We start from the raw sequence: 21,212 nt of genomic DNA, 5'->3' as shown, positions 1-21,212 counted from the left end.
TCCTAGCAAATGTAACTGCAATGCATAGTGGGGAATAGGAGTGTATTTTTTTCCTCTTCTGAGTCATTCATATTCCTATACATCACTATATTTATAATATCTACTTTATACATGAAAAATCAAGTTTTTATTGATTAAAGTGCACAAAGAACAGGTTGCCTGTGTCTAAGCAAGTTCCTTACGTTTGTTGGAACATTTACAAGTAAAAATTATGATACCCATTCATGCAAGTCTGGCAATAGGGTAGGCAGGGACCAAATGCTTTCCTCAAATAACAGCCTCCTAACTTTACACTCTTTGTTAGCTATTTTGGACTACAGTTCACTTTATCCTCAACCATCATAATAGAAGTTGCAGTTTAATGAGTCTGGAGGATACAGCTTTCAGGAATTCCTGCAAACATAATAGATGCTCTTTTTCACATTTCTGAAACATAACAGCAGTTACACCACAAAGATTAAAAATATATACCTTGCTTAAAATTCCCATAATGGCATCTGTGAGAACCACTGCACCTCTCCTACACAATGAGAAGCTGGCACAATATAAAGCAAGGAGGTACACTATTAGTTTTATTTTCAGAAATGTATTTTAACTTTAAATAGATGCTGTAGACATTCTTAGAAAATTCAAATGCCAGTTGTAAGGCTCCTGCTTGTCCTATATGAAGACAAAGTTAAATTGCTGCTTATAATCTTGAAGATGATAAAAATAGGTGGGAAATTTTGTCTTCTACACACTGATTGCAACTGATCATATGGCCCATGTTATAAATGATAGGCCCCTATGTGGCAGCCATTTTGTGAGACCAGTCACAAAAGTCTTAAATGAGTCCTTCATCCCAGAAGCAATGGGGGCGGGGGAACAGGCACATACCATTGTGGGATACTATAGAATAGCATTACTGTGTTTACCCAAAAGTAATATTAGATTATTTCTCCCCAAAATATGGGAAGGCTATCTTAGATTCTCCAAAGAAATGTTAGATTCATTTCTGTTTGTCTGTTGTTGGTTTTTGGGGGAAGAAAAAGTTTTAAATTCAGGGTTTTTTTTTTGAAAATTACTGTGAATGTGGCTGTTTTAAACATTGATGGCAACAACCTGAAAAAAATATGTATACATACCACTGAAGTAATTTCAGGTTAAATTGCAAGCTCTGATACAAGTAATAAGTAGAGGTTAGTTCATATTAACCAGCTACAGTGTAAAGATCTTCAAAATCTTCAATTTGCAGTGGCTGATTTATGCTATTTGAGACTGCTTACTCTTAGGTAAATTGGGTCTCCATATTTGTGTTAATCTCTCTACTGAATGAATAATCACTCTTCCATATCCTATATTATTCCAGAAGGTGTTTAACCTTCTGGAGCTCCAGTGGAGGAGCAATTGATAGAGAGGGTGAGAAAGTAAAAAGACGATGCTTTGCCTTGCATGAGAAAAAAAAACACTTTCTTATGAATCAAAATCACCACTACATGATAAAAATATGTGTAGAATTGTATTTGCATTATTTTATCATACTTCAAATTGTGATCTTTGGAAGAGACCTCACATTATTTTTTTTTATCTTTTTTATGTTTTTCTCCAGGAAATGGTGTGGTAATTCATCTGCCAGGGTTATTTGAAGAGGCAGAAAAAAATGTTAAAAAAGGAAAAGGTGAGAATACCTTGATAAGCTATTATTTGAAGAAGTTCTCATGATCTTCTCACAACAGTATACTTCCGTGTTTCCCCGAAAATAAGACCTGGTCTTATTTATTTATTTTTTTGCCTCTAAAAGAGGCACCAGGCCTTATTTTCAGGGGATGTCTTTTCCACTGTCTCACCTCTCAGTGACGGCACTAGCCCCCCAGCCTCTTTTTTGCCGTCAGAAAGGCCTCTGCAGCTGAGCACCGAGCTCCGGATTGATGCACGTGGCACCCTCCATTCTCTGGGGATGTCACGCGCATCAATCCAGAGCTTGGTTCTCAGCTGCAGAAGCCTTTCCTGAAGGCCTCTGATGTTGAAATGGAGGCCAGGGGGGGGCGCTGTGTGCATCAATCTGGAGCTCCGTTCTGGGCTACAGAAGCAAAATGACGGCAAAATGGCAGTTCAGGGATGATGCGTGCAAGTGGCGGCGAGTGGCCACAGAAGAAGTGGGCCGGCAAGGCAGGTGTCTGGGCATGGCTGCAATGGTAAGCCGGTGCTGGGTGCATGGGGAAGCTCCACCTTCCATCCCTACCCTAGCTTGTTTTTAGGCGTTCTCACCCCAAAGCTAGGGCTTATTTTGTGGGGTAGGTCTTATTCTCGGTGAAACATGGTAGAACTGAGTGTTTGGTAATGTGCTGTTCCCATGCAGTAGCCTTATATTCAATTAGCAATTTGATGAACAATTAATTCCCTTTGATAAGATAAGATAAGATAAGATGATAAGATAAGATAACCTTTATTGTCATATTTTTCTATGGGCACAACAACACACATCAAAAATGAAATTTAGTTGTTCACTCTCAAAGTGAACACATACATGACACATACCTAAACGTACTATATACAACATATACATACTATATACAACATATGTATAGACCTACACCCCTACATGGCTTTGGCTTTTTTTTAAAGAACATATTTGTTTTATATAGCTAATATCTTAACAGTACAGTGCTCCAAAATGGAAATGATGTTAGTATGATGTTAAATTAGATAACATCTAATAGCATATTACGAAAATAAAAATATAGACATTTTAAGAATATGTATGGAAGAACAGACGTATCTGAACCAATCTTCAAAAGCATCCCAAAGTCCTGTTCTCTAGTTCTGCTTTATCAGTTAGGAGGATTTTTCAGAGCAGTTTTGAAAGATGTAGGATTTGCAGCAGAAGGAAAGGGAGTCTCACTGCATGAGTACAAGTTCACTGATGTGATGTTAGAAGCCCCACCTAAGATTTTAGAGAAAGTTTAAGGTTTAGAAGTTTTGTTGTGCCACTGTGAAAATTGCACTTTTTAAAATGGATTTTAAAAAATTAAATCTCCAAGTGTACCTCAGTTGCAGTGGCAATATATAGTTTTCTTGGTAGCAATGTGGAAATGGTTTCCTACTGTCTTTGTTTGGGATTTTTCCGTTTCCCTTTTTGCTGTAGCTTAAAAACCTGGAATTCCCAAATGATCTCCCAATCAAGCTCTAATTTGGACTGATATTTCATTGTTTTTTTAGATCAGCCCAGACGGTTAGATGGTTAGATGAAATCCTGATTATACTTGAGTAATAGCAATTTGACTTATGGGAATCTACTCTTGCATAAATATGCATGGGATTGCATTAAACACTGACAAATAAAATTAATGAATATTACCTAATATTTCTTCAAAAGGTTTAGAAGCCTGGGAAAAAAGGCTAATTATATCGGACAGAGCCCATATTGGTAAGTAATTATATTAATTGCACTCACATCAATGTATGTATAATTCTTTACTAGGTCTTCATGAAGTCATTCTTTGATGAATTACTTGTCAATTCTTAAAGTAATTATTGCAATTCCAAATGCCATTTTTTTGGATCTGTAGTATCCTAAGACTGAATTCAGGGGAAAATATGATTAAGTTAATGCCTCAAGCCATTTTTTTCTGATTATACTTCATCTTACTGAGATTTTGATTCTAAAATTAGCTTAGTGTTGCAGAATCAAATGCTGATTTTTCTCATATTTTAAGATAACTTTTTCAACAAGGTCATTCTTCTCTCCAGTTAGTTTGGCAACTAAATTGCTCAGCCAGGGAATATTGCCTATTCTAGGCTTATTTCTGCATTCTCATTCTTAGGATCAGATTCACATAACAAGTACTGACTTTTATTACATTGCTTAACCTTGATTCAAGCAGATATCTTTTCATCAGAGAAATTTTAAAAGTAAACATTTAGCACCTTTAACTCATACAATCAGTTGCAATGAGAACCTTTTCAGGAAAAATAAAAATTTAGTGAAGAAAAAACTGGTATTCTGGGATATGTAGGCTTCCAAAAGTGTCATTTGCTTGTCCTGTACTGTGAGTACTATAATGAATGAGAAAGATTTGCCTGCTAGTACTCTAAACAGATTCAGTTCCAAGATCATAGTTACCCATTTATCACTGATTATGATTATGTTCCATCGGGTTGTTTCAATCGTACAGATCACATAGCTTTTCTCCATGACAATTATCATTTCTGATAAACTACATTAAAGATTTATTGTTTAACCATGGGTAAGAAATCAGCAGTCTGCCATCTGGAAAGCCTCTTGTTCTGTTTCGTGGCATCTCACCCACACCAGTTCATTAAATAGGTTTTAAAAAGTTTTCCACTGTCACCAGAAGTTCCCCCCACCCCCCACCCCAAGCAAATGGCTATGCAAGAATGATTTGGGTGTGGATGGTTAACTAAAGAGAAAAGTTGGAACTAAGCAATCATTACAGCCAGTGAAAGGTTTTCTTTATAATTCTAACCAGTTTAACTCTGGGACAGTTCACAATTCTCACATTATTAGATTCTGCTTGAGAAGAAGGAGTTTAAACAAATATTTGAGAATACAATTTTATTTGCAGCATAGTACAATATAGTTTACAACTTCCACATTTCCAGTCTTGCCAAATTAAAGTGTATAGTTTATAAAAAAAATTTCTTCTGGTGTTTTCTGTTGGATCTATTGAATCTTTATTTAGTTGCTAATGAAAATAAGGATCTCCAAAATTTAAATTTGTATAAATTTGTAGAGACGTCCACTCATTTTGTACTCTTGAAATTCCTTAGTATTTGACTTCCACCAAGCTGCTGATGGCATTCAAGAACAACAAAGACAAGAGCAAGCAGGGAAAAAGTATGTTGTGCTTTGTCTAATATCTTACTGTATTTAATGTCATGAAGGGTCTTTTTTGTCAATTCGTACAAAATATTTTAAGGACATTTTATAATAAGATTATTCAGAAACTGTTTATAGGATGTCTGAAACATCTATAAAGTCTATTTATTTTTATATATTGATGAGGCAGGAAGTTCAAAGGTTTAAAAAGTGAGATTTTTCTGCAACCCAAATTGTACAACCAGAATACACATAATGTATGGTTTGTTCAGTAAACATGGTTTTAAATTATAAGCCTCAATCTGGAGCTTTACATAGAACCCAAGGAATATATTAGAAAAATACTCTATTTTTTAATGTAGAACATGAATATAAAGACCAGTTACCTGTTAAGTATATAAATCTTGTTCTTGATCAATAATACAAAATCTAACTGAACCTCCAGGATCAGATTGCTAAATCTAATACATACAATCATGAAATCTTGATCAGAGTCGGGAAAAATAGCTGATATTAAATAAAAGTGTTTGAGAATCTAACTCTGTGCCAAAGTATTGAAATGGCAGCATTAATCATTAATGATGTATCCAAGGAGGGAAGGGACATCACTGTTTGTTTGCTTGTCATTTTATTTGTGTATGTTTCTATCTGTCATGCCAAACACAAATGATCAAATTTGTAGAGCCATTTTTTCTGGATCTCTTCCTTCCCATACCGTAGCAAAATATAAAAAAAATATGACTTTAGTTTCATCCATGCAGTGCTAGTTTTCCCACCCAAATATTTAATAAGTCCATTTAAAAAACACCATCGCCATCCTGGTGGATTCACTTTAAAGATGCAAAATAAAAATATGGGAATGCTTTTTATCACAATATAGGAAGAGGCAATATTAAATTATTGGTGATATGGTATTTTTTATGGGTGTTAAGTTTTATTCAAAATAACGACTCTGGCTAATTGTGTTTTTAATATTTGTTATCTTTGAGAATATAATTTTTATTTAAATAGAATGCTTTTTAGCTATTGGTATCAAATAATGAACAAAATAAAATCCAGTTGCACCTACAAATTGGCAAAAACATTGTTACCATTTGATTCATATTAGGCTGCCAACTTATTATGTTAGTATACTATATTATTTATTAATTACTATATTTCTACGTTGGAATAAGGATTTCCTGTGATATCACATTTAAAACTGCAGAAGCACAGATAACATTAGTTTGGGTTTTTTCCCCCAATATCTGAAATATAGATTAACTTTGACTCAGTTGTTTAAATTAAGATTTAGTAACAGCAAACCCCAAATATTTTTTTTGCTTCATTTACTGTACATTGCTTTAAGCTTTTATTGAGTATGGATGCAGATCAGCTCAGTAATATATAGCATTTTGATGCAGACTATAGTGAACTCTTCCTGCTTTTTATATATTGCAGCCAAGATCATACATTGCATTAATTCATTGTAAGATTTGCCTGATTTAGGCTTAGAATTATGTGTGAATTCAGATATTGTGGTTTGAAAAACCCAACATTTATATTTAAATGTTAGTTTATTCAAATTATAGTTAAAAAACCTTAGTTTAGTACAATATATAAATTGCTTACTTCATTTGTGGTTACAGACCAAAAGATGAATAATTTGAGGGTCAGGTGAGGATATAGATACAATATAGATATAAATTTATGTCCTATATTCTGTAGGACTTAGGACAGTAAAACATGACTTCCAACCATGAAAGAAGACTTTTTGACCACTTTGAATGATAATATCTGTACAATTTTAATTTGAATAATCTTAAAAGTTAGCAATGTGCCAGCTTTTCTACACATCACTTTATGTTAAAGCAATTTGTAACATGCTAATAATCATACTATTAAAATTCAATGAAATCTATGTAAAATTGTGTAAATTTTAACTTAAAATAAATGTGCATTTTTATGTTTATCATAATTTAACAACAGAAAGTATTTAAACTGTGCATACAGGCACACACCTGCGTAGACACACATACATCTAAATTATTTATATCAGTGTTTGCAAAAGTCTCCCACTGACAATGGTTGTCTGTCTTTTATCCCACTTGTCTGCATTTTGCCCTTTTTCAATCCTCCCGTTGGATGCTCACATGAGAGCAGGTTTTAACTCCTGTGAGTGGCAAGTAGAAACCATCAAAATGAATTTTATTTTAAAAATATTAACAAGAAATCAGTTATCACGTTTGAGAGTCAATCAGATTGTGTAGTATGTGTGTGTGTTTTTTTTATTTTTTTGTGTTTTAAAGCTTGGGAACCACAAAAAAGGGAATTGGTCCAGTGTATTCTTCTAAAGCAGCTCGAAGTGGGCTCAGAATGTGTGATCTAGTTTCTGACTTCAATGAATTTTCAGAAAGGTAACAATTTATCTAGTGTAATGTTACATTCTGTGTATATTTATTACTAGGGCAATCAGTTTTCTTATTTGTAGATTCTGATTTTCATATTCCTTGCTGGATTTCTCACTTATAATTTTTTCTCTTTTCACTTTCTAAAATCAAAGTCTATATGAAAGATTTGTGTGAATGTTTTACACATATAATAGAATATAAACTTTTTACTTTTTAGATTCAAAGTGCTGGCCAATCAATACAAATCTGTTTACCCTACGTTAGAGATTGACATTGAAGGAGAACTGGAAAGATTAAAGGTAAAATCACAGAAATAGCTGATGGATTTTTCTGAGTATGCTTCCTCTAATGAAAGGGCTTTAAAGAAAACAGAAGGCAACAACAATAATAAATATTTGTATAAGAATTTCAGAGATGCTACAAAAATATTGTCATTGTATGTTTCTATGGAAAGGTATTTAGTGTTTTAAATTGTTTTATGGTGAATTCTCAGTTTCAGACAAGTTGGTTTGAGGACGTTGTCTCTTAGAAGCTCATATTTCTTGTGAAAATCTGTGACCAGAATCTTAGGATCCATGTCTTATGGATGGATAGGCATTTATTTTGTAGTATTATGCAATGTTTTATAATATTGGAACTCAGAATTAGAACTACCAGTGGAGTTGACTGGTAGAAAATTTGGTGCAGACAAAAGTGTGTCTGAGTCTGTCATTTGTACTTGTATAATTTTCTGGTTTAGTACAACAACGAAACAGGACAGGTGCAGACGCCCAACAGATAATTAAGATTGCAGAAAGAAAAATTGCAACCAGCCTGCCTTCCAAAGAAGACCTGTATATTGTGCAGGTCAGAAGGAGGGCTGAGAAGATATCTGGAGAACCCTCACGTCTGTTTCAACTCCTTCCCTTGGGATGGCGCTAGAGAGCGTTGTATGCCAGAACAACTAGACACAGGGACAGTTTTCCCCCCATGCCATCACTCTGCTGAACACCCTAATTCTCACACTGCTGTCTAATAATGTCTTTGCATATTAATTCATGTAGTGTGGTTATAGTATTATTTATCCTTATTATTATGTTCTTTACTCCCCACTTTTATTGGTATTATTCTATTGCATTGCACGTACACTGAGTACGTCTGTACCGGAGACAAATTCCTTGTGAGTCTAATCACACTTGGCCAAACAAAGTATTCAGTTCAGTTCAAGTAAACCGCCCTGAGTCCTCAGGGAAAGGGCGGTATATAAATGTAACTAAATAAATAAATAAATAAATAAGTTTCATAATCCTAAGTGGCCAGGAGGAGAAATTACCAGAATGGAAAGCATAACTGTCACTAATAAGTACCCAACAGTAAACTTCAGCTCTGAACCAGCAACCTCATCAAACTAGAGCCCTATGGATGTGGCTTGAAAAGACCACCACTGCAGCCTTGGTGGAGCAGTGGGCTAATGCCTCCTTAAGTAACACCAGCTGCCTGCAATTAGTGCAGGTTCGAGTCCCACCAGGCTCAAGGTTGACTCAGCCTTCCATCCTTCCGAGGTAGGTAAAATGAGAACCCAGCTTGTTGGGGGCAATAAGCTGACTTTGTAATAATGCTGCTTGGGGGGGGGCGAAATCCCTAATAAGCAGGCATATACATAGAATGAAGGCTATTGCTAAGCACATTGATTTGTGCTTTAGATTGTAAGCCGGCCTGAGTCTTCGGAGAAGGGCGGGATATAAATGGGATTAAAATAAAAAATAAAAATAAAGAGAGATTGTACCCTCCTTAGATTAAGGTCATTATAATTCATTAAATTTTTTCCACTAATGGAGACAATGTGTATTATAGAAGGTAACTGGGAAATGACAAAGTACTAAGTTCAGACGGAAGAGTGACAAGGCACTCTATTCTTTAAGAAAGATGAATTGATAAAAAAATTCTTAGAGAATGTAATGTTGCAGGATGTGGTGGCAACCATTGACTTTAAAGATAACAGGTCATATTTATTAAAGAGATCGAAAATGTCTATAAGGTATGATACTGAAATCAGGATTCAGATTTAGAAGAAAGGTACCCCAGAATATTATTTACTGTGAGTCAGAGGGGAAGGAATGACTAATTGCCTTCCTGTTATGTTTGCAATTTTGCTGAGAATATTTGATTTGGCAAATATTTTTTTTTTATTCCATTTATATCCCGCCCTTCTCCGAAGACTCAGGGCGGCTTACAAGCTTAGCAGTAGCCTTCATTCTATGTATATGCCTGCTTGTTAGGGCTTTCACACACCCCCTCGATTTGATCCCATGGGATGTTCTTAATTTTTAATATAAGAAAGAACTTCCTTGTTTCCTTTAAATATTTTACTCATACGTTCCTATTTCTTTCATACAAAGAGTAGCTTATTTGGCGGCATTCATAACTTCATTTAAAGCAGCTTTCACCAAATTGGCACTATCCAGTGCTCTGAATTTCAAAAGGATATCTTGTTGGGAAGACATACAACTATTATTATTTTATTTAGCACAATATCTACATTGCATTTCAATCTTATTAACCAAATTTTTACTATTTATTGTATATCACAATATATTAATTTAACCCTAATTTGTGCAACACTTTTATTTGTCTAGGACTATAGTGAAAGAATCAAACCAATGGTAAAGGATGGTGTATATTTTATGCATGAAGCTTTGCATGGCTCTCCAAAGAAGATTTTAGTGGAAGGTGCAAACGCAACATTATTGGACATTGATTTTGGTCAGTATGAATTGCAAAATCTGTTCACTTCTGAAAAGTGACTATTATGTAAATAACACCTGAAATTACTTTTCATGTCCTTAGGACAGAATACTTTGTCCCATTAAATCTTATAGCTCAGTCTTTAATCCGCCATTGTTTTGGTAGTATTATAAATCCTAGGTAATATAAATACTCTTGAAAAACTTATTTTTAACTAGAACATATTGAAAGTGATTGGCAATTCTGTGATTTTTCCCCTCCATTCTAATGATGATAGAGATGAAAATATGCTTTAATGAAATTGTCTAGTATTTGGAATATAAAATGTTGAGGTAAGTTTCCTCAAATGGAACTAGTCTTCCCATTCAAATTTCATACCCAGAAATATACTTTAAAAATCCTGCATTCCAAAAGCTTAAAATAGATACACCTTTCTTCTGATAGATACTGTGGTGATACGATACAGCATAATTAAATATGTGCATATCTGTTAGATGCATATATAATACACGTTCAGATGTTGCACATAACTTTTTTTATTAGAAATCACTGCAGTTAACTGTAAATTTTGTATGGAATAAACCATTATACAAGGATGTTAAATAAATAGGTGCTGTTACTATAAAGCATGAATAAGAGCTGCAGCTGTATATCTCAGTGGAAATGTTTCTTGATGTAAAAAGCAGTACTGTGACGAAGACCTAATTTATACATTATTGAAGAGCTTTCATTGTAACAATACAAATCTTACCATTTATGTACCCTTTATTAACCTGTGTTAATAGGTACTTATCCTTTTGTAACCTCGTCAAATTGCACTGTGGGAGGTGTTTGCACTGGCTTAGGTATGCCACCTCAGAATGTGGGTGAAGTATATGGAGTTGTGAAGGCATATACAACTAGAGTTGGGATCGGTGCCTTTCCTACAGAACAAAACAATGTAAGTATAATGTCAAAATAAATATAGAGGGCTTCAAGTGTCATGCATATAATTTCCCATAAAATTACATAGAGATTGAATAGCTATTTGCCTAATAGTAGAGATGTCTTGGAGATTATCAGTCATCCAGGTCATGGTTGTCCCAAAGGTGCTTTTCAAAAGTCAACTGGACTTTTGGGGAGGGGTTTTTCCCCTTGAGGATGTTTCACTTCTCATCCAAGAAGCTTCTTCAGTTCTGGCTGAAAGGTGGGAAATGGAAGGATTTATATTCCTTAGCAGTCTGGTCATTAGCACTCTGCAGTTTGGTCATTAGCTTTCTGAGAATTGTTGAGGCCTCTTGGAGGTGTCTCCTTAAACCTCAGGATCACCTGAATCAGTGCAAATGGGTGTGGAACCTACTTGGGACTGATGAAAGGACTGCCTTGTAGACAGTGGATAGGTGGTGTCATACCCCTCCCCTCTGTTAGAGAGGGCTGTTCAGTCTTAATATAGCTGGTCTCTTTGACCCCTCTTTTAAACTAGTGGTCCCCTCTGCGCAGAATGTGGGCTTTGCTGTCTTCAAAAGAGTGCCCTTTGTCTTTCAGAATCTTGTCCCATCAGGACAAGGTTCAGCAGCCCCTTCCAATTTGAAAGACAAAGGTTACTCTTAGCATATAGTCATTAAATGCCATTAATAGATTTGTGAAAAAATTGCTTATTCTGCTATTATTTTTAAATTACCTGACTTTAATAAAGGTAGCTTCTGTATTTTTATCTTGTTTCATGTACATTTCTTGGGTAGAATGTAAAAGATACTTTATTTTGTTACAAATACATTTGGCTTATAAGTTGATAAAATTGTTCCAAGATAGTGTCATTACTGTGTTGGGGTGGGTTTTTTTTTTGTTTTTGTTTTTTAGGAAATTGGGGAATTGTTACAGACACGAGGAAAAGAGTTTGGTGTGACCACAGGGCGAAAGAGAAGATGTGGTTGGCTTGATCTTGTATTGATTAGATATGCTCACATGATCAATGGATTCACTGCGTGAGTAATTTATACTGGTTTCTTATGGCCTTCTTATTGATTGGTATATATTACATGTAGGGACATGGTGGCTCAGTGGGTTAGGACACTGAGCTTGTCGATCAGAAGGTCGGCAGTTTGGCGGGTTGAATCCTGAGTGCCACATAACAGAGTGAGCGCCTGTTACTTGTCCCAGCTTCTGCCAACCTAGCAGTTCAAAAGCACGTAAAATGTGCAAGTAGAAAAATAGGGACCACTACGGTGGGAAGGTAACAGCGTTCCGTGCGGCTTTGGCATCCAGTCATGCCGGCCACATGACCACGGAGACGTCTTCGGACAAGCGCTGGCTCTTTGGCTTTGAAACGGAGATGAGCACCGGCCCCTAGAGTCGGAATCGACTAGCACGCATGTGAGGGGGAACCTTTACCTTTACTATATATTACATGTTGTATAAATTATTCCAAAGTAACAGATGGAAATAATCATTACCCCAAGTAACAAAATTCCAGTTTTTTTGAATATCGTAGAAACTAGTGATTTAAAAATGGATATTATTGTAAAACGTGTGTGTATATATTAATTTTACATATTTCCTAATGGAAATATAGTACAGGTAATCCTCGACTTACAGCAGTCTGTTTAGTGACCTTTTGAAATTACAATGGTACTGGAAAAAATGACAATGACCATTTTTCACAGTTATGACCATTGCAGTTTCTCCATGGTCACGTGATTTACATTTGGATGTTTGACAACTGATTCACCCTTGTGATGGTTGCAGTGTCCTGGGGTCAAATGATCACCTTTTGCAATCTTCTGAGGAACAAATTTGATGGGGAAGCCAAATTCACTTAACAGCTGTGTTAAGCCATGTTATTAATTTAACACCCTTATGATGTTTGCAGTGTGCTGGGGTCAAATGATCACCTTTTGCAACCTTCTGAGGAACAAATTTGATGGGGAAACCAGATTCACTTAACAGCTGTGTTATTAATTTTAACTGCAGTGCTTCATATAACAAACGTGGCAAGAAAAGTTGTAAAATGGGGCAAAACTCACTTAAGAAATTTCTCACTTAACAACATAAATTTTGGGCTCAATTTTGATCGTAAGTTGAGGACTACTGTGGGACAAGACCCTCATAAATATGAGTTGGTTGTACATATGAAAAAACGTGTCAATTTCTTCAGTGCCATTGTAACTTTAAACGGTCACTAAATGAACTATTGTAAGTTGAGGACTACCTGTACATTAACAGTGTGTTATCTGTTTTGACTTTAAATAGGGAATTATTAGGGTGACAGAGCTTTGGGAGATTGGTTAGCAATATTTATTATCAGCAGCTGTTTTTTCCCCGAGTAATTATTTATTTATTTATTATATTTTTATACCGCCCTTCTCCCGAAGGACTCAGGGCGGTGTACAGGGCAATAAATATAAAAACGAAATACAAAAGTTAAAAAACAATTAAATATTATGCCCAGATTTAAAACAGCAATTAAAAGACATATTAAAACCTCAACCCTAACCCATCAAACCAGGTCAGATTGCTCGAATAGATAAGTTTTTAGATCGCGCCGGAAGGAGCGGAGGTCGGGGGCCATCCGGAGCTCAACCGGCAAGCGGTTCCACAGGTCTGGCGCGCCCACAGAGAACACCCTCCCCCTGGGGGCCACCAATCGGCATTCTTTGATCGGAGGCACCCTGAGGAGGCCCTCTCTGTGGGAGCGCCTTGGACGGAGGGAAGTTGACGCCGGCCGCAGGTGTTGCCGTAGGTAATCCGGACCCATGCCATGTAGGGCTTTGTAAGTCATTACCAACAACTTGAATCTCACGCGGAGGGCAACCGGCAGCCAATGCAGCTCGCGGAGTGAAGGTGTAACATGGGAGTATCAGGAGACTCCCAGCACAACTTGCGCAGCTGCATTCTGCACCAGTTGGAGCCTCCGAGTGGTCTTCAAGGGCAGCCCCATGTAGAGAGCATTACAGTAGTCCAGACGAGAGGTCACGAGCGCATGAGTGACTGTATGCAAGGCATCCCGGTCCAGATAGGGTCGCAACTGGCGCACCAGGCGAACCTGGGCAAAGGCCCCCATAGTCACAGCTCCAATATGCTCTTCAAAAGAGAGCTGTGAATCTAGAAGGACCCCCAAGTTGCGCGACCTATCTACGGGGGGGTAATAACTCACCCCCCATGGCAAGAGATGGAATAATCGGAATTTCCTGGGATGCTGGCATGAACAGCCACTCAGTCTTGTCAGGGTTGAGCCGAAGCCTGTTCCTCCCCATCCAGACCCGGACCGCCTCCAGGCAACGGGACATCACGTCGAGGGCATCACTGGGGTGGTTTGGGGTCGAAATAAAAAGCTGGGTATCATCAGCAACTCCAAAACCACGAATGATCTCACCCAGCGGCTTCATATAGATGAACAGGAGAGGCGAGAGGACCGATCCCTGAGGGACTCCACAAATGAGAGGCCTCAAGGTCGACCTCTATAATTAATTATATCTAGCTCAATTTTCTATCACTGCATTTCTTTTCTGAGTTTAAATTTCCCTGTAGGAAAATGTTGTGATTTGCATGAGTTGATAGAATTCAATATGGATGAGAACATGTCTTACATTAATTAAAAGTTATAGGCATGTTTTTGGATTTTTTTCAACTCATTTAAGTGTTCCTTGCTATAATATTGTTCCTAAAAATGTGTTCTAGAAGGGAAATAGCAGGTTTTTTCTGAAAATAGAGTCCTCAGGGAAAGGGCGGTATATAAATGTAATAAAAATAAATAAAAAATAAATAAATACTGCCCACCTTTCTGTTGCAGGCTAAGCTGCCTTCCTTTGGTTGGGTCTGATTGCCCTTTGTTCCAAGTCATTCCTATATACCATTGAGATCTCTACTCAAATAAGTCTTATTTGGTTAATAATATAATAATAGACATTTTCAAACGTGATACCCACTCACGGCATCCTGATTTGGAATCTTTTTCCTAGAAAGGGAATTATTTCCTAGGTAAAACAAATATATTTTAATATTTCTAAGTCTTTTAATATTAGCTATTGCTAAGCACATTGATTTGTGCTTTAAATTGTAAGCCACCCTGAGTCTTCGGAGAAGGGCGGGATATAAATGGGATTAAAAAATATATATATAGTAATATTTTAACAAAAATCTCCAACATGAAGATTTTAATCAAAATTTGTTTTTGCAGTTATTCCATTTTTGCTCTTTAGAAATAATTATGTTTTTAGCTTTTGTTTTTAGTTTAATTTTAGATTTTAAAATTGTTTGTATTCTGCCCTAGCAAAAACTTCTTTTAAACATAACTATATATTTTTGAAGAAAAGTAATAGCAGTAGCTATGTGCAGATTCTAAAAAAGAAAGCCGTCACTTCTCATTGATACAAGTGGTATCATAGAATATTGTACTACATTTACTTCTACAGACAGCTAATGGTGCATTAGCTCTAGCGATTAACACTACAATTTATTTGATGTAATTTGATATTCAGTAAGTACTGAGTAGATGGTATTTTAAGAAGGTTAACTTTCAATTTAAAATCCAAGAGTTTATGTTTGCCTACAAATAACTAAAATTTGAACATTTCTTTTAAACAGACTGGCTCTTACCAAATTGGATATTTTGGATGTATTTCCTGAAATTAAAATTGGGGTTGCCTACAGATTAGATAATAAAATCATACCTCATTTCCCAGGTAAGAACATATAATGTACCAAATGTGTTCATTCTACAATGTTACTACCACTAAAAAGATATGGTTACTATTAGATGTACTCCATTGCTTCAGGAGGTTTTATTGATACAATTCCATATATTTCATCTATTAAAAAAGTACAGTTCTCTGCATTAATTACTTGGGTAGGGAACTTTCCCCTCTTGGATTAAAACTTTAAAACTTTAGTTGTTTATTTTCATTCATTTTGTAAACTACCAAAGGAATGATTCCATTACCATTTTAAGATGGGCATACAGTATATTCTTCAATTCAGTGATTGGATAGATAAACTTATTTTTATGAATGTTTTTCTGTGATCAAAACGGACACAATTGTTCTGGACTCTTAGTAACTAATTATTTGGTTCATTAATTGATTAGTCTTATGTTAGTGGTGGTAACATAAATGTAATTCCATTAGTCTGGTTCTTTTTTCTTCTCAGCAAACCAAGAAGTCTTAAATAAAGTAGAGGTGCAGTATGAGATCCTCCCAGGATGGAAGAAAGACATATCAAATACAAGGACATTTGATGAATTGCCTGTAAATGCACAAAACTTTGTCCGATTTATAGAAATGGAGCTTGGAGTTCCAGGTAAGTGCAACACAACTGCATGTTTGAAGGGATCCTTCAAATCAGATGTGTTGTAAAATTGTCATTGGGGGGAAATCATACTTTTGTACAACAATTCATAATTTTTGTTGTTAGCTACTTTTAGCAATCAAATCATCCTCTGTAAATCATGTTGATGAAAAAAGCACTGAATCAAAAATCCTGATTTACAAATGAATATTGATAAGTAATATTCGTACTTAAACTGTTTGCTTGTGGTTTTAGAACATATAATATACTTATTTTCAAAAAAGGAAATTGTTGTATTTAATAATAATTTAAACTAATTGAATGAAAAGTTCCTTTTGAATTTTAAGCAATTAAAAATGATTATCCTAATATTAAAAGAATGGAATTGTATTCCCAAATGTGTTTAAACTTTAGCAAGCATAATTTATTGTTTCATTATTTGATAAACTGGAAAAGTTCGTACTCCTCACTTAACAGTAGATGACATAAAAATTTTAAATGTACATTTAAAAGAAGATATTGTTGATGGAAAATACTGAGCTTTCATATATGATATTTTGCATCCTCCTCTCCCTATGGTAGAATTACTAGTTTTTTAGTTATTTTTTCCCCTGGATCAGTACTGTACCCTTGACAGAATTGCTTGGGGGGAAAAATGATCCTAATTGATAATACAACATAGGATTAAGGAACAGCCATCACACAAAATTCACTAATCACACTATTGACCAACTAGTTCAACAAGAGTACTAATATACATTATCTGTGAATAATAAATTGGCACTACCAAATTACCAAAGGACTATTAAATATTGATTAAAAATGTTGTGCCAGTGGTAAAAGTAGTATCTGATGTAGTTTGAACCAGCTGATTTTTCTTGAGAATTAATCACAGTAAAACTTGCTTTTCTGACTACCTTTCATGTGCCTCATGGAATGGCAATTATAATTTTAAGCAATAATGCTTTTTCCTATTGATTTGCATATAATTTAGTTCATAAGAAAGGCTTTCTTCCAAAATATGATGCAAAAAAATGTTTTTGTTTTTGCAGTTAAATGGATTGGAGTGGGAAAATCCAGGGAGTCAATGATCCAACTCTTCTAAAGATATTGGATAATTTGAAGAAAAGAAAGCACACTCCACGGAGACTGCTTGTTGACATACACACACACTCACACAGACATGCGTGTCTTAACCCAATAAGCAATTTATTTGGATGAGGAAATTGGAAACATCTTGTAAAACAACATTGTAAAACAAATAGAGGTAGTCTGGGAAAAAAACCCAGTTGTTGCTATAAAACATTGACATATCAGTATCATTTATCTTACTTTGTAAGTTCCAGTGGCAAGTACTGCCACCATTTGCCACTGATATTTTTTTCTCCAGATGTATCCCCAGGCCTTTTTTCTGTTTATGTTTCTAAGTCTACTCTACATTTGCTTTCGGTGGTATTACTTCCTGAAATTTTGGATGCTTAAGATAATGCAGTTTTGCACAGAGTTTTACGTCTTCATTTGTACTCCTAAAGCTGTTATACTTTGTATGGTTGCTGGCGTAGTGTGTGATTAAAGAGAGGGGTGATTTTATAATGATAACAAAACCTAATTTTTTGTTACAGTTTTTATTACAAGGATAATGAACCATAGTTTAGATGGGGTGCTTAATATGTATACAGTACAACTTAATTTATAAATGATAATATTGGAAGTGCTTATATCCTCGTATGGAGTTCATTCTTTCTCTCCCCCCGCCTATTGATACTTTTACATTTCAGAGTTTCATCATTCAGTTCAATTATTCATTTTATTGGCCTATTACCCAATCTAGTCAGTAACATCCATTCAGAGGATGATTGGAAATAGGATGACCTAAATATCACCTAATTAGCTTCTTAACACAGAGTCCTCATGGGTTAAGATGACTTAGCTACTCTATGTAAATAGGCTTCAGAGACAATATATATGTAAATATTGACTTTTTAAAGAACTGAATTCATCCTTGGCAGATATTCTAGACAATATATTCTGTAGTTTCTAGTTGTGCTTTGCTAAATACTTTTCCTTTGAATATATTGTATGTCTACATTGATCTAGCTTGTAGAAATCTAAGTAATTTCAAGCCAATTATATTCTTTAACCTTAACACCATTCATGACCTTTTTTTTACTCTGTGGGCATTATTTTGTAAGATGAAGGACGCAGATTTTCACTCTGTTTCTATGTAATTATTCTGTACTTTTATTCCTGCAGTATTTTAGGAGGGGTGAGCCACAGCTTCACATAGGATGCAATAAGTGAATGTACATGTATATTTTTAACTGACATTTTATTAAGATGTATCTAATAATTGTCTTACAGCATAGTATCTAAAAACAAGATGCTAACATCAGGGAATTTAACTTAAGTTTTCCAGTCCTGTTCATATTTGCAAGGTATGCAAAGTATTCATGTCATTTGAAGTACATTTTCCAGAATGTACATTTTCATGATCGTTGTGGTGAGTTTTGAAAAATATATCTTAAGAGTGTGAACTCTTCAAATAGTGTATTAATTTCTTTTGATAAAATGTGAGGATGGAGGGGAAACAGCAGCTTTTACAAAATTTCTATGAAAATACCACCTCACTTTCTGGGAAAGTTAGCAGTAAGCTTTAGACTGATATAGATGTTGCATGAAGAAACATGATAAAGTTCTAACATAAATAGAAAATCCTCACTGTAAAATAACCATGATCCAACACTGTAATAGCTTTTATTTCTTTTTACTTTGAAGGGTGGGGGTTGCACATGGAATTTTATTTTGAAACAAAAGGAAATTTACAGTCAGCAAAAAGGGGCACACCAAGATTATCAAAATAATTTTGGACTGTTAGACTAAGTTGTCAGAAAAATCATATGCTTCAGTGACTAGAAGTTTTTTGAAAATGTTCCAGACAAAATAAATGGAAACCCTGGATCCACAATGCCTTTTTAGAAGATTGCTTGCTTGTTAAACATGGTCTTGCAAAAATTGTAAGTCATCTGTTATTGACAAGATAAAGTATTTTAGAAAACCAAAGTTTTCCACGTTTTCTTTATACTCAAAAAATAAGTATGTTATTTCTAATATTTCTGACACAAACAAGTGCCAGTCTTATAAATATGCTACAGATTTTACTTTTGCACATATGAAGAAAAAAACCTCAGACTTTAGCTTACTGCACTCTACACACATTTAAGTTTTGTGTCTAGTTTTATCAAGTTTCTTAGAGCTCTGTCAAATAGCCTATGGGCTTGAAGAGCTAGTGCTCTTACTGCTTGTTCTTTTAGGCAATGTGTAACATACAGATGGTACAGATCCCCCAGAACATCTATAACAACTTTACTGATTACACATTTGTGTTTGTCCTAAGTTTTAAGCTCTAACTGGTTAGGTTTGGGTAAAAAATGAATAAAAAATTTAATTTGCTTTCTATAGAAGCTGAACTGAAGAGGCTTCTTGGATGAGAAGTGAAATGTTTTCAAGGAATGAAACCCAAAAAATCCAGTTGTCGTTTGGGAAAGCACCTTTGGGACAACCCATGATCTGGATGATTGAGAATCTCCATAGACATTTGCTTTTAGAGCTTTAGTATCTTCATCATCCAGATTGGTTTTGTAATTGTAGAAAAGAGTGGCCCTGTTCTCATAGGACAGGGGTAGGCAACCTCGGCTCTTTTATGATTCATGGACTTCAACTCCCAGAATTCCTGAGTCAGCATAGCTGACTCAGGAATTCTGGGAGTTGAAGTCCATGAGTCATAAAAGAGCCGAGGTTGCCTACCCCTGTCATAGGAGAATCTTTTCCTGTTATTAATGTTATTAATTCATGTCATGACCTTATCTGTCACTTGTTAAATTATATCCTGGGTTATTCAAGAGTGGCCATGATCCAACTGAAAAATATACATTGAGGACCAGAATGAAATAAGCACATGTTGCAGAAAACATGCAGGGGGCATATCAGTTTCATTTTTCATTAAGTTAAGTTGCCATGGAAGTTCTTGAAATGTGGTTCAAAGAATGGCACAGATTTGTACTGCTTTGTTACATGAAGTACAGACATGGTGTATTTTCTCAATGTTTCTTTTCCTTAGTTTTATAGGAAGACAAACCTCTCTTTACTAGGTTGTTTGGCGAGTTGATAATATGTATCCTTAAATTACTGTGGTAATACAATGAGAATATGCACACAATGCACGTAATTAATTACAAATCTACAAAGCTGCCAATCTATGTTGTTAATGTCACTTGTATGCTGGAGCACTTCTGTGATTAGAAAAAAATAAGACTGAACCAGGCACCCAAAAATGGTAATAACAGGGTATGCTGTTGGGTATTACTTTTGGATTAATGTGCAAAATTATTCAGTGTTCTTAAATGATTTCCCTTCAGTGCACTAGAAAGTTTCTGGAAAAATAAAAAAAAATAGTGCCAATAATATTTCTAAATGTTCAAAATGTGTAGTGATGCCATCAAAATTTTATTAAATTATCCCAAAACAGTAATAATCATGTAGTGACTATGAAAGGAAAAATTGTTTCTTAGGATTTTATATATTACTTTTTAATTTTGTGTCTAGAACTATTCATAAAAAGCTTCATATAATAATGACTGCTGTTTACTACAGCAAGAGGCTGCAGTGCTGCTTCTTAATCTATTATTTTGCTGAAGTTCCATTTCTTAGACTGAAATATGTTTTCTTTATCTTTCAGTTATTTAGAATGGAAATTTAGAAGGGATCTATATCAAATCTAACCATATTTAAAATTGTTCACCTTTTGCATAGGGTTAGCAGTCACCTTTAGTACATTTGGATTAGAAGAAGTCTAATAGGATCTTTTCATATTGTTGCTTTAAAAAAAGAGAAGAACTTCAGAAGTTAGAAGTTATCCAAAACCCATGAAAGAAGGTTTAATTCTCTCTTTCTTCATAGCAGGCGTACTTTTCCAAAGTGACAGTATTTCAGCATCTGACCTGTGGCGATAGCTATCTGCA

At 35.2% G+C, this 21,212-nt stretch overlaps 1 protein-coding gene across 2 annotated transcripts in view; it reads left to right on the top strand.

Moving 5' to 3' along the window:
• The window catches only part of ADSS2 (adenylosuccinate synthase 2), a gene marked incomplete at its 5' end in the record, with an annotated part of 35,261 nt that extends 16,916 nt beyond the window's left edge, over positions 1-18,345 (top strand). The window contains 11 exons of one of the 2 annotated variants that reach the window (XM_083349927.1): positions 1,589-1,657; positions 3,356-3,406; positions 4,771-4,837; positions 7,108-7,215; positions 7,427-7,508; positions 9,825-9,951; positions 10,719-10,873; positions 11,773-11,897; positions 15,496-15,593; positions 16,057-16,206; positions 17,247-18,345. In XM_083349927.1, the coding sequence (XP_083206053.1) occupies positions 1,589-1,657; positions 3,356-3,406; positions 4,771-4,837; positions 7,108-7,215; positions 7,427-7,508; positions 9,825-9,951; positions 10,719-10,873; positions 11,773-11,897; positions 15,496-15,593; positions 16,057-16,206; positions 17,247-17,299 (1,085 nt within the window). In that variant the 3' untranslated portion in view covers positions 17,300-18,345. The remainder of the gene's footprint in view (positions 1-1,588; positions 1,658-3,355; positions 3,407-4,770; positions 4,838-7,107; positions 7,216-7,426; positions 7,509-9,824; positions 9,952-10,718; positions 10,874-11,772; positions 11,898-15,495; positions 15,594-16,056; positions 16,207-17,246) is intronic. The other variant, XM_083349928.1, reaches the window with a different exon arrangement.
• Between the last annotated feature and the right edge of the window lie 2,867 nt (positions 18,346-21,212).

The sequence above is a fragment of the Vipera ursinii genome (genome assembly GCF_947247035.1).
Source record: "Vipera ursinii genome assembly, chromosome: 1".
In the NCBI taxonomy this organism is placed as follows: domain Eukaryota; kingdom Metazoa; phylum Chordata; class Lepidosauria; order Squamata; family Viperidae; genus Vipera; species Vipera ursinii.
The sequence above is the reverse complement of the archived record's forward strand: the minus strand, read 5'-3'. Positions and strand labels throughout refer to the sequence as shown.